Here is a 13998-nt window from a genome sequence, read left to right as displayed (position 1 = left end):
TTGGCACTTACTGGGTACCGCTGTGGTGTACTCATACTACACTTCTGCACATCTTTTTGTGCAGATCCAGGTACATTTTACCAGCCTAGACGTCATTGAGTTACCTGCGCACGGAGACTTCGAGGTATATCTGCCAGCGTCCGCAGACTCCGGAGTCCCCTTCTATTATTTTATGTTGCTTCCTTATATTTTATCTAGACCTTGACATATAGAGACATTAAGAATAAATTCTTAGAAGCTTGTGACTTATTTCTACCGGGTTTTGGGAGTTGAAATTGTTTGAATTGTAGTTTATTTATTTCAGATATTTATTATTATTCCTCATTGATAGGCTTACCTAGTCTTAGAGACTAGGTGCCATCACGACATCCTACGGAGGAAATTTGGGGTCGTGACAGTTTTATGAAGATGTTTGGAGGCTAGAGGTGTACATGTTGCCTACGTTAGGTTGATTAAGGACATGTATGATGGAGTAAAGACTTGAGTGAGGACGGTGGGTGGGGACTCGGACCATTTTCCGGTAATAATGAGGTTGCATCAGGGGTCGGCACTCAGCCCTTTTTTGTTTATTCTAGTGAAGGATGTACTGACGTGCCACATCCAAGGGGAGGTACCGTGGTGCATACTATCTGCAGATGATATTGTATTGATTGACAAGACGCGAGACGGTGTGAACGCGCAATTAGAAGTATGGAGGAAGACCTTGGAATCTAAAGGTTTCAAGTTGAGCAGTACCAAGACAGAATACTTAGAGTATAAGTTCAGTGACGAGATTCAAGGGGGGAAGGGGAGGTGAGGCTGGACTCGCAGGTCATCCCTAGGAGAGAAAGTTCTAAGTACCTTGGGTCTATTATTTAGGGGGATGGGGAGATTGATGAAGATGTCACACATCGTATTGGGGCGGAATGGATGAAATGGAGACTCGCTTCCGGTGTTTTGTGTGACAAGAAGGTGCCACTGAAACTTAAGGGTAAGTTCTACAGAGTGGTAGTCAGACCAACAATGTTGTATCGGGCTGAGTGTTGGCCAGTCAAGATCGCTCATGTACAGAAGATGAAGGTAGCAGAGATGAGTATGTTGAGATGGATGTGCGGGTACACCAGGTTAGATAGGATCATAAATGAGGTTATTCGCGACAAGGTGGGTGTGGCCCCTATTGAGGACAAGATGCGGGAAGCACGACTTATGTGGTTTGGTCATGTGAGGAGGAGGAGCACAGACGCCCTGGTGAGGAGGTGTGAGAGGTTGACATTGGAGGGCCTACATAGAGGTAGAGGTATGCCAAAGAAGAGGTGGGGAGAGGTGATTAGGCAAGGCATGACGTAACTTCAGCTGACCGACATAACTATTGATAGGAAGGTATGGAGGTCGAGGATTAGGTTAGTAGAGTAGGTAGTCTAAAGTGTTCATAACAGTAGTATTGGCACGTAGTCTCGCTTTTTGTTGGTAGTAAGTTTTTATGACCAACCGTTATTTTCTTTCATTGTTGATCACCTTACTATCTGGTTGTTTTTATTCTGCTTTTATATGGCTTCTTGGTACTGTCCCTTCTTGTCTATATTTTTATTATTGTGGTGCTTATACTTTTCTAAACCGAGGGTCTATTGGAAACAACCTCTATATCCTCACAAGGTAGAGGTAAGGTCTGCGTACATACTACCCTCCCCAGACCCCACAGTGTGGGATATTACTGGGTATGTTGTTGTTGTATTGAAGTATAACAAAAAGTATATTTTAAAATCTATATGTATATAAGGTAAACATCATATCTTTGGTAAAACATTCTACCTATGAAACTGCAAAACCATTTTTATGGAGCAATGTGATCAGAACAGTAAATGGAGACTATTAAATAAAAACAAGTTCTGATTTGTTCCAGAAAGGGCAAAATGCAACAGCAAAACTATCCACTCCAAAAACAGTGAATCCACGTCTAAACACTCACTAAACATGTCTAAAAACTGTTCTTTGAAAACTCCATCAAAACATAACTGTATTAAGTCTAAATATCAGGTGTTTTATTCGTCAGCAAGAACATATAACCTTGACAGAAATATCAATTTATGCAAAAGATACAAAAGACACAAGCGATGTTGAAAAAAATTAATAAGAATTCCAGTATTTCATGATTGAGAAAGTATACAGCATTTTGTGAACGTAGGCCTTTCCTGGAGTCACAATTGTTGAAGGGAAATTTGGGTGGTTCACAGCATCAGGGAACCCTTGAGTCTCGAAGCACAATGCTGCATGAGGCTGATATACATATCCACCTTTCCCCTTCTGAATAAGGGAGTTTGCAGTGTAGAATTGCACACCAGGCGCAGACGCTTGTAAATCCATCACTCTTCCTGACTTCTTATCATAAACTATTGCCACGGGCTTCATTTCTACAGTGCTGTCGAGTGCATAGTTGATGTCATATCCACTTGGGAGTTTACTGATCTGGTTCCCCACTTCACGGGGTTTAAGGAAATCATAGGGCGTGTTCTTGACGGGAGAAATTTCACCTGTAGGAATGAGATGTTCGTCTACTGGAGTGATGTGTGACGCAAAGATTTGAACAACGTTGGACAAGATATCTCCACTGTTGTGTCCACCAATGTTCCAATAAGTGTGTTGAGCCAAGTTAACTGGAGTGGCCTTGTTTAGTGCTTTTGCCTTCATTACCACACTAAGCTTGTAAGGATCTTCCAATGCATAGGTAACAGAGGCAAGAACATCACCAGGAAATCCTACAAAAGGAAACAACGGATTTTTATTCAATTCATAATGTATCTTCAAAAGGAAATTAATAACTGTAATTGTCTTGTGGAATAAAAAAGCAGATTCACCTTCTTCCCCATCAGTACTGTGGTAGGTTAAAGTAATGTGAGGATAGGGACCATCTTGCTCATATTTGTTAACATTCCAAACAACACGGCTAAATCCTTTTGGGCCACCTATATTTTCGAAGTTCTTACATAAGAGGAAGGAAATTTGGGTATATGGAGCTGAAAGTGGAAGAAAAAGCAAAGTTAAAAGGAAATGTAACGAAGATACCGTGCAGCGTGTTTGCGCCATCATTGGCAATAAGCTTATAAAGGGTTCCGTTCAAAGTAAATTGAGCACCACCAATCCGGTTAGCTACCCTTCCAAGTAGGGCTCCGAAAGAAGTTGTATCATTCTGCAAAAGTTACTAGTGAAGATTTCACTGTACAAATAACTCATTCCATAGAAAGCTTGAAGCAAAAATGGGACAATACTACGTTCAAAACTCTTACTCACATGGACATTAATAAATTTAAAAGCACAAAAACGTATTAATGCAACTTGTCAAAAGTTGATTTGATACAAAGTGAAATAATCTAACTGTCCAATCTAGTTCAATTCGTTAATGCATTATAGGTCGTAGTTGAAAACCTTCATAAATCACTTTCTTTTACGGATCCAAAATGAGACATTCTTTAATTAAATAGAAGCAAACACATAAGTAAGAATAAATAAGGCATATGGTTGGGTTTTGCCAGTCTAAATGTCCTTCAATGTACTTCACATCAGTCCAAAATATGGAAGGTTTAAGTTAGGCATTATAGGCTAGAGGCGTGGTCTTTGTTAGCAAAGAGCTACAGCTAAATACTGTCAAATAAACAGACTGTTAATCCGCTATTGATTTGATTCATAATTGGCTATGAATTCTGACATGGCACAATTTCCATTGACTAACAGAGAGAAACACAGTGACGCGCAATTATAATAGAAGGCAAATCAAAGAGTTATATCACTCTATTTTTCTGATTGTCTTTTCCTTAATGAGAAAATGAACAACAAAATGTTTTTAGCAAAGAGCAGAATTCAAATAGATCCATTAAAATAAAACAAAGTGAACTAACCTCATATTCTTTGACGGTGTCATATCCCAGAGCAACATCACCTATATTTCCTGGAACGGAGCAAGAGACTGTAACACTGATTTCTTTAAGGAACAGCAAAAAGCAGTTACTCCCTCCGTTTCAATTTAGATGAGTTAGTTTGACTCGGCACGGAATTTTAAAAAAAAAAAAAAAGAATACTTTTGAGCCTTATGGTTTTAAAAGCTTAAAGGGCTAAAAGATTTGTGGGACCATGGCATTTGTGTGGTTATAAAAACTTCTCATCAAAAGTAAAATGAGTAAAATGAAAGTTTAAAGTTGAATTATTTCTAAATTTAGAAAATCGTCACTTATTTTGGAACTGACTAAAAAGGAAAGTAATTTATGGGAGAGAGTACATATAGACATCAAGAAGGTTGAAACAAGATCACATTATCAAATAGGAACATGTTTTCCGAAAGGTAAGATTGATTCAGCCAGCAGATGAGGTCTATATTAAGTTCTGAACTCATAATCTCAAATACAATAAGTTCGGTGCTAACAACCTTAAAAATTGTACCATCAAAATTTAACTTTTGAATCCACCTCTGAATTGATAAGGTAGAAGCCAGACATACCGTGCTTATCAGGAAGAAGGACAGAGATGATTCTGGCACCATAATTAGTGATTCTAACAGAGAAATCTCCTTTCTTTATCTCATATATCCCTATCTTGCGCCCTCTAACATTGGTAGCAGCCAACAGATGAAGAATGAAAAAACAGATCAACAGATTAATCTTTGAAGACATAGTCAACTCCTGTGGTTTTCAGACAGCTAGCGAGCTTCTTCAGTCATGAAAATATGCACTCCTCCAATTTTGGAATGAGTTTAACTCATTATCTGCATGTGTTCAAGACAGAAGTTGTCTGCAAAATAGCGCTTGGAAATGGGATAGCTCCAGTGAAAATCCACAAAGATGAATGGACAGACAGAGCCAAGGTAGCTGTCCGGCGGTCCCCATTCCTTTATGTATATTTAATTGCAAAGGTAGCACCCACGTTTCTGTTGGCATGTAATTACAAAAAATAGCGCCCATGTTGTTTTTTTTTTCTCTCTTGAACATTAGTCAGTTGTACCTTTATGAACCTAATTTATTTTTGAATATAGTAAAAGCTTTTTGTTTCTAGCTATGCTATTTCATTCTTCTTTAATATCTTAGATTGATTTTATTAGTAACTAGATTCAGTTATTGTTATTGTTATTGTGCAATAAATACTGTTTAGAAGAGAAGGACAGGATCAACGCCAAAGGCATATCTTTGGTAAACACCACTTATGAAACTGCTAACTATTTTTATGGAGTAATGTGATTAGAAAACTAAACGAAAACTACTAACTTTGAAACAATAGAGATACAAGAACAATAGAAATTTGACACTCCAAAATCAGTGAGTCCACATGCAAACACTCACCACGCATGTTTGAAAACAACTCCTTGGAAACTCCAACCAAGCACAAGGGTATTGAGTTTAAATGTCAGGCGTTTTGTGTTTCACAAAGAACATATGACCTTGACAGAAATATCAATTTATGCACAAGACACGAGTGATGATGGAAAAGATTAATGTAAGCATTCTAGTATTTCGTGATTGAGAACGTATACAGCATCTTGTGAACGTAGTTCTTTCCTGGAGTCACAATAGTTGAAGGGAAATTTGGGTGATTTACAGCATCCGGGAACCCTTGAGTCTCCAAACACAAAGCTGCATGAGGCTGATACACATATCCACCTTTCCCCTTCTTAATTAGAGAGTTTGCAGTGTAGAATTGCACACCAGGCGCAGACGCTTGTAAATCCATCACTCTTCCTGACTTCTTATCATAAACTATTGCCACAGGTTTCATTTTTTCACTGATGTCAAGTGCATAGTTGATGTCATATCCATTTTGGAGTTTGTTGATCTGGCTCCCAACTTTACGAGGCTTCAGGAAATCATAGGGCATGTTTTTGACAGGGGCGAATTCACCTGTTGGAATGAGATGTTGATCTACTGGGGTGATGTGTGACGCAAAGATTTGAATATCATTGGACAAGATATCACCACTGGTGTGTCCGCCAATATTCCAATAAGTGTGTTGAGCCAAGTTAACTGGAGTGGCCTTGTTTAGTGCTTTTGCCTTCATTACCACACTTAGCTTGTAAGGATCTTTTAATCCATAGGTAACAGAGACAAGAAGATCACTAGGAAATCCTAAAAAGGAAAACTATGAGATTTTTGTTCAATTCATAATGTATCTTCAAAAGGAAATTAATTACTGTAATTGTCTTGCATGTGGAATATAACCGAGCAGATATATTCACCTTGTTCCCCATCAGCACTGTGGTAAGTTAAAGTAATGTGAGGATGGGAACCATCTTTCTCGTACTTGCTCACTTTCCAAACAACATGGCTAAATCCTTTAGGGCCACCTATATATTTATTTTTGAAGTTTTTACATAATAATTAGAGGAAGGAAACTTATATGGAGGTGAAATTGGAAGAGAAAGCAAAGGTAAAAGAAAATGTAGGGAGGATACCATGCAGTGTGTTATTTCCATCATTGGCAATAAGCTTATAAAGGGTTCCATTCAAAGTAAATTGAGCACCACCAATCCGATTTGCAACTCTTCCAACTATTGCTCCAAAAGAACTTGTATCATTCTGGAAAAAGTTACTTTTGTTTACGCATATGAAACGACTCATTCCATAGAAAGCTTGACATAATATTCAAATGAAATGAAAATGTAAAAAGATCTTGGGCATCCAACTGAAAAATCTATGACATTTGGAGTCAATACCATAGAAGACTTTTATAAACAATAGTTAAAAATCCTTCTTCGCATGGACTTCAATACTATAGAAGTAAATGCAGAAAAACATGTTAAAACGAGCTTGTCAAAAGTTGATTTGATACCAATTAATGTGAAATTATCTATCAAAATCTAATACATCAATGCAATATGGTTCGTAGTGGAAAACATTCATAAATCTTTTTCATTTTTGCATCCAAAATGTGACATTATTTAGTTGTTACACACAAAATGGAACTAATAAGGCAGTATGGTTGGTTCTTAGGTAAGGAGATCAAATGATGAAAGAGGCTTAAAGAATGCACGCGACAGAAGAGCATTGATATCCCTACCACTTTTGTTCATGACGGTCCACCCCCGTTAGCTTTTTGGTACCGGGTTCATCTAAACTAGTATTTTTGATACGGTGCATAAATTTATATGTAAATATCCACCAAAATTGTGATATATAATAGAGACACCATAATTTTAAAAACATCTAAGAACCTTAAGTTTTGAACTTAAAACCTGGATCCCCTCTGTGCTGTTAGATGCTTCAAAAACGTGAATTTTCATAGTAGCAAACAGCTTGGATAAGCATACATTTCAGTGTGCAGTAAACTGAAACAACTTGGGGGCAGAATCACAGTTCTGTACTAATTGTTGAAGTTATTTCAATGAAAATTTCATTACGATTTAGGCTCAAGTTTTTATGTCAGAAAAGAAGCCGGAGGAATTTTTACAATTTAGATTTGAAGTTTTTAAAACTATGGAGAGAATTTTTTGCCAGTATAAATTTCCTTGAATATACTTCACATCAGTCCAAAAGATGGGTAATTTAGGTTAGATATTATAGACTTGAGATGGGGTCTTTTGTTAGGAAAAAGCTACAATTAGTGAATTAGACAGTGTCCATTGTCAAATAAAAAGTTGTTAATCCCATTTGGTTCATAAGTGGTTACGAATTTTTACATGGCACAATTGCTATTGACTCATGAGACGCATAAGGCAGAACCACAGTGACTTGCAATAAAATAGAAGGAAAATCAAAGGAAGGAAATGTAAGAGGAATCTATCTCTCCTCTTTCTCTTTAGAAAACGAACTACAAAGTTTTTAGGAAAGAGCAAATTCAAGTAGATTTATTGAAACAGAACAAAGTGAACTAACCTCGTACTCCTTGATGGTGTCATATCCAAGAACAACATCACCTATTTTTCCTGGAAAGTATCAAGCCAAGATAAGACTGATTTTATCAAGGAACAGATAAAAACAGTAGACATATACACATCAAGAATGCTGAAACAAAGATCAGATAGGAACATGTTTTTCCGAAAGATAGGACTGATTCAGAAGCGGATGAGCTGATGGACTATTTTCGGCACAGAACATAAATATATATGTAAAAAAAATCACTAAAATTTTACTAATAGTAGGAGTATTAGATTTGAACCCATAATTTCAAATCAACAGTAAGTCCATAAAAATATACTCCATCAAATTTAAATCTTAAATTCGCCTCTGGATATTATTTATGTAAAAGGCAGACATACCATCCTTATCAGGAAGAAGAACAGAGATGATTCTGGCACCATAATTAGTGACCTTAACAGAGAAATCTCCTTTCTTGATCTCATAGATCCCTATCTTTCTCTCTCTAACACTAGCGGCAGCACACAGATGAAGAATGAAAAAACAGATCAACAGATTAACCTTTGAAGACATAGTCAACTCAAGTGGTTTTTGAGACTTCAGAGAGAGTGTATTGATGACAGCTTTGAATATATGTTATCCTCTAGCCTTATTATAGAAAATTTTATTAACTTACTATGGCCAAATTTTCTATCACATTTGCCATGACATAATATCCATTATAATAAATTTGTAATTCATGACATTTGTCATTACATAATATCCATTATAACAAATTTGTGGATTATGACATTTGCCATGACATAATATCCATTATTAGGCCAAGGATTTCTTGCTATAAATAGAGGAGTTTCTCCTCATTTGCAAACACACCAATTCAAGAGCTTTTCACTCTTGTCTTTCTTTCTCCTCCTTTATTTTATTATAGAGTATTTTATAAGAGATTGAGTGTTAGGAAACACTTGTGTGAACCCTTTCTTTGGAGTGATCTTGTGAGGTTATTCTCTTGGGGTATTTGGGATTAATTAGAGTATTTACTCTAATTTTGTACTCTCTTTTGTGCTCTTATTGGTATAGTAAAATTGCTCATCTCCGCTTGTGGATGTAGGTCACCTTGACCGAACCACGTTAAATTTGTGTCTTCTTTATATTCTTTAATTTTCGTTATTATCAACTTCCATTGTCTTTGTTATTGTTATTATACCGTTGTTTGGCTAAATTTTGCACTACCCGAATTCCCGATCTTAATAAATTGGTATCAGAGCCAGATCTAACCGGGTTATTTTAAATAGCCAAAATGACTCTAACAAAGTCTTATGTTGAGAAATTTAACCGAAGTGCAAATTTCGGAATGTGGAAATTAAAGATGAAAGCTATCCTAATTCAGGATGGCTTAGATTTGGCACTGCAAGGAAAGGACAAGATGTCGGATAAAATAACGGACGAGGAGTTTGTCGTCACAGACAAAAAGGCAAAAGCAGGTATTATTTTAAATCTTTCAAATGAGGTTTTGCGTGAAGTTGCAGCAGAAAGCTCAGCCAAAGGCATATGGGAAAAGCTTAAAACTCTATATATGAAAAGAACAGTAGAAAACAGGCTTTACCTCAAGCAAAAACTCTACACTTTTCGTATGGCTGAAGGTACCTCTATACTTACTCATCTTGATACTTTTGATTCTCTTCTTATGGATTTAAGTAACATAGATGCTGAAATCAAAGATGAGGATCAAGCTGTGTTATTGCTTGTTTCTTTACCTCAGTCGTTTAAAACATATAAGAGATACTATGCTTTATGGAAAGGATAATATCTCTTATAAAGATATCAAATCTATTTTGAAATCAAAAGAACAAATAGATAGAGATATTGCTGGGGAAACTAGTGGGAATCAAGGGGAAAACTTATTCATAAGAGGTAGATCCAATAAGAAAGATTCAAGTAGTGAGAAACCTAAATCAAGGTCAAAATCCAGATACAGAAATGTCATATGCAAATATTGTCATAAGAAAGGTCACATTATTTCTGAATGCTTTAAATTGAAAAACAAAGAAAAGCATACAGAAAAGAAAAATGAGCACAAAAATACTGACACTGCCGAAGCAAGTATAGCTGCTGATGAGACTGGGGGAACTATTTTTTTAGCAACTAATAATAGTTTTAAATCTAACAATGAGTGAATTTTAGATTCGGGTTGTTCTTATCATATGTGTCCCAGTCAGAATTTATTTACCACATATAAATCTATTGAAGGTGGAGTTGTCTTGATGGGCAATAATGCTGCCTGCAAAGTTATTGGAAAAGGTATAGTCCGAATCAAAATATACGATGGTGTGGCAAGAACTCTCACCGATGTTAGACATGTTCCTGACTTGAAGAAAAATCTCATCTCTTTGGACACTCTAGAATCTCTTGGGTGCAAGTACACAGGTGAAGGTGGAGTTCTGAAAATTTCTCATGGTGCTCTTGTGATCATGAAAGCACGCAAATCTGGTACGTTGTATACTCTTTTGGGATCTACTGTTACAGGTGCTGCTGCAGTTTCAATATCAGATAAATCAGATTCTGACATCACCAAATTGTGGCATATGCGATTGGGGCATATGAGTGAAAAAAGTCTTTCCATCCTCAGTAAAAGAGGTCTCTTATGTGGCCAAAGTACCGGAAATATGGAGTTCTGTGAACATTGTGTGTTCGGGAAGCAGAAAAGAGTCAGCTTCAAATCTCCAGCGATTCATAGAACAAAAAGGTACTTTGGATTACATTCATTCAGATCTTTGGAGTCCTTCACGTACCCCATCAAAAGGTGGTGCCAGGTATATGTTAACTTTCATTGATGATTATTCAAGGAAAGTTTGGGTTTATTTCCTGAAAAATAAAAGTGATGTTTTCTTAAATTTCAAACAATGGAAAGTTTTGATTGAGAAGCAAACAGGAAAACAGGTTAAGCGGCTTAGAACAGATAATGGCTTGAAATTTTGTAATGATAAATTCAACGAATTTTGCAAGAATGAAGGAATTGCTCGATATCGTACTGTGAGAATGACACCTCAGAAAAATGGTGTGGCAGAAAGGATGAATAGAACTCTTTTGGAAAGGGCTCGTTGCATGATTTCAAATGCTGGGTTAACAAATGCCTTTTGGGCAGAAGCTATCTCTACAGCTTGTTATATTGTCAACCGAGCTCCTTCTGCACCTTTGAACTTTAAGATTCCAGAGAAAATATGGTCAGGTACTCCAGCTAATTATTCTGATTTAAAGATATTTGGTTGCCCTGCATACATGCATGTAAATGATGGAAAATTAGAGCCAAGGGCTAAAAAGTGCATTTTCCTTGGGTATGCATTTGGGGTGAAAGGATACCGACTATGGTATCCTGATCCCACGATACCGAAATTTATAATTAGCAGAGATGTAACCTTTGATGAATCCTCTATGTTACATTCTAGAAAAGAGTCTTCTAGTTCTTGTAATACAGATAAAGGAAAGAGTACACAGAACCAGGTGGAGATTGAGATTGGCATTCCTTCTGAGCCAAGCTCATCAACTTTGGAGCAAAATACAGTTAAAACTCCTGAAGTTGAGACAAAAGCTGAAATTCCTGAAGTTGAAACAAAAGCTGAAATTCCTGAAGTTGAGACTCCTAAAGTTGAACCAGAAGAAGAGAAGTATTCTATAGCCAAATATAGACCAAGAAGAGAAGGTAAACAACCATTAAGGCTTGGAGATTATGTTGCATTTGCTTTTTCAGTTGCACAGGAAACTGAAGAAATTGGAGAACCATCAAAATATTCAGAAGCAGTTTCTGGTGCTGACTCAGCTAAGTGGTTGATTGTAATGAATGAAGAAATTGAGTCTCTCCACAAGAATGGTACTTGGTCTCTTGTGAAGCTACCATCAGGAAAAAGAATTGTTGGTTGCAAATGGGTCTTCAAGAAAAAGGATGGCATTCCAGGGGTTGAAGATGCGAGGTATAAGGCACGATTAGTTGCAAAAGGCTATAGTCAGGTACAAGGAGTTGATTTTAATGATATTTTCTCGCCTGTTGTTAAACATAGCTCTATTCGTGTCTTGCTTGCCTTCGTTGCCATGTATGATTTGGAATTAGAACAGCTTGATGTTAAGACAGCTTTCTTACATGGCGAACTTGAGGAACAAATATACATGCATCAACCCGAAGGATTTGAAATTGAAGGAAAAGAAGATCATGTTTGCTTGTTGAAGAAATCCTTGTACGGATTAAAGCAGTCTCCAAGGCAATGGTATAAAAGGTTTGATTCCTTTATGTTGGGTCATGGTTATTCGAGGAGTATGTATGATAGTTGTGTTTACTTCCGGAAGTTAAATGATGGTTCATTTGTGTACCTATTATTATATGTTGATGACATGCTCATTGCTGCTAAGGATTTAACAGAAATTCACAATTTGAAAAGTCAGCTAAAAAGTGAATTTGAGATGAAAGATTTGAGAGCAGCTAAGAAAATCCTTGGCATGGAGATCAAAAGAGATCGAAAAGCCAACAGGCTATTTCTGACCCAGAAGAAGTACTTGGAGAAAGTCTTGGAGAGGTTTGGCATGAAAGATGCTCAACCAGTTAGTACCCCTCTTGCTGCTCATTTTAAGTTATCAGCTGCTCAGTTCCTGCAGTCAGAGGAAGAAGAGAGGTACATGGCACAGGTTCCTTATTCCAGTGCAGTCAGCAGTATTATGTATGCAATAGTTTGTACACGTCCAGACATTTTACAAGCAGTGAGCGTGGTAAGCCGGTATATGGCTTGCCCTGGTAAAGCACATTGGCATGCTGTGAAATGGATTCTCAGATACTTGCGAGGTACTTCAAACACATGTTTGGAGTTTGGGAGAAATACTAACACTTTGGTTGGTTTTGTAGACTCAGATTATGCAGGTGATCTTGACAAAAGAAGATCACTGACAGGCTATGTATTTTGCATCGGGGGTTGCGCTATTAGTTGGAAAGCTACATTACAACATGTAGTAGCTTTATCTACTACCGAAGCAGAATATATGGCAGTGATCGAGGCGATCAAAGAAGCTTTATGGTTGAAGGGTCTATTTGCGGAACTCAGTTTACACCAAGGTGGTATTACCATTTTCTGTTATAGTCAAAGTGCCATTCACTTGACTAAAGATCAAATGTATCATGAGAGGACGAAACACATTGATATAAAGTATTATTTCATCCGAGAAACCATTGCTGTAAGAAAGTCTCCGTTCAGAAGATCAACACTAGAGACAATCCTGCTGACATGTTCACAAAACCTCTTCTAGTATCCAAGTTCAAGCTTTGCCTGAATTTGATTGGCATTTATGAAGAATGATTTTGCCCATTGGGTTTTTTTTGCGGAGAAGGTGGAGCAAATTTACTATATATAAGCCGAAATTAGGCCAAGGTGGAGATTTGTAATATGGCCAAATTTTCATGACATTTGCCATGACATAATATCCATTATAACAAATTTGTGGTTCATGACATTTGCAATGACATAATATCCATTATAACAAATTTGTGGATTATGACATTTGCCATGACATAATATCCATTATTAGGCCAAGGATTTCTTGCTATAAATAGAGGAGTTTCTCCTCATTTGCAAACACACCAATTCAAGAGCTTTTCACTCTTGTCTTTCTTTCTCCTCCTTTATTTCATTATAGAGTATTTTGTAAGAGAGTGAGTGTTGGAAAACACTTATCTGAACCCTTTCTTTGAAGTGATCTTGTGAGGTTATTCTCTTGGGGTATTTGGGATTAATTAGAGTATTTACTCTAATTTTGTACTCTCTTTTGTATTCTTATTGGTATAGTAAAATTGCTCATCTCCGCTTGTGGACGTAGGTCACCTTGACCGAACCACGTTAAATTTGTGTCTTCTTTATATTCTTTAATTGCCATTATTATCAACTTTCATTGTCTTTGTTATTGTCATTATACCGTTATTTGGTTAAATTTCGCACTATCCGGATTCGGATGCATGTGCACAAAAGTGAAAAGTGGACTTGTCAGCTGCGTGGAAATCGACAATGATTTGTATGCATTCTTGGAGTTAGACAGACAGTCAAGTTGTCAAGTTAATTCTTACGTGTAGTTATATGCAGAAGTAGCCGTTTGTGTTGACTTGTAAATACAAAAATGGTGTCAAAGTTGTCATGATTCTTATTCAAGAATAATAAAAACT

At 36.9% G+C, this 13998-nt stretch overlaps 2 protein-coding genes across 3 annotated transcripts; both read right to left on the bottom strand.

Annotated features, from left to right (window-relative positions):
- Positions 1–1967: 1967 nt before the first annotated feature.
- On the bottom strand, positions 1968–4848 carry LOC107788426 (uncharacterized). Of its 2 annotated transcripts, none has more exons than XM_016610108.2 (5): positions 4466–4848; positions 3870–3919; positions 3040–3163; positions 2832–2939; positions 1968–2732 (listed from the first exon to the last, which is right to left on the bottom strand). In XM_016610108.2, exons 1-5 carry the CDS (start codon positions 4635–4637, stop codon positions 2104–2106), a joined length of 1083 nt encoding a protein of 360 aa, XP_016465594.1. In that variant the 5' UTR covers positions 4638–4848; the 3' UTR covers positions 1968–2103. The 2 variants fall into 2 exon arrangements, with proteins under 2 accessions (XP_016465594.1, XP_016465593.1); XM_016610107.2 differs by having other exon boundaries at positions 3870–3952; positions 4466–4772.
- A 589-nt stretch (positions 4849–5437) lies between these two features.
- LOC107788427 (uncharacterized) lies at positions 5438–8485 on the bottom strand. Its single transcript, XM_016610109.2, has 5 exons — positions 8210–8485; positions 7827–7876; positions 6407–6530; positions 6191–6298; positions 5438–6080 (listed from the first exon to the last, which is right to left on the bottom strand). Exons 1-5 carry the CDS (start codon positions 8379–8381, stop codon positions 5464–5466), a joined length of 1071 nt encoding a protein of 356 aa, XP_016465595.2. The 5' UTR covers positions 8382–8485; the 3' UTR covers positions 5438–5463.
- Positions 8486–13998: the final 5513 nt, after the last annotated feature.

The sequence above is a fragment of the Nicotiana tabacum genome, chromosome 17, assembly GCF_000715075.1.
Source record: "Nicotiana tabacum cultivar K326 chromosome 17, ASM71507v2, whole genome shotgun sequence".
Classification (NCBI taxonomy): domain Eukaryota; kingdom Viridiplantae; phylum Streptophyta; class Magnoliopsida; order Solanales; family Solanaceae; genus Nicotiana; species Nicotiana tabacum.
Note: the sequence above shows the minus strand (reverse complement) of the source record. Positions and strands in the feature narration are given on the sequence as shown.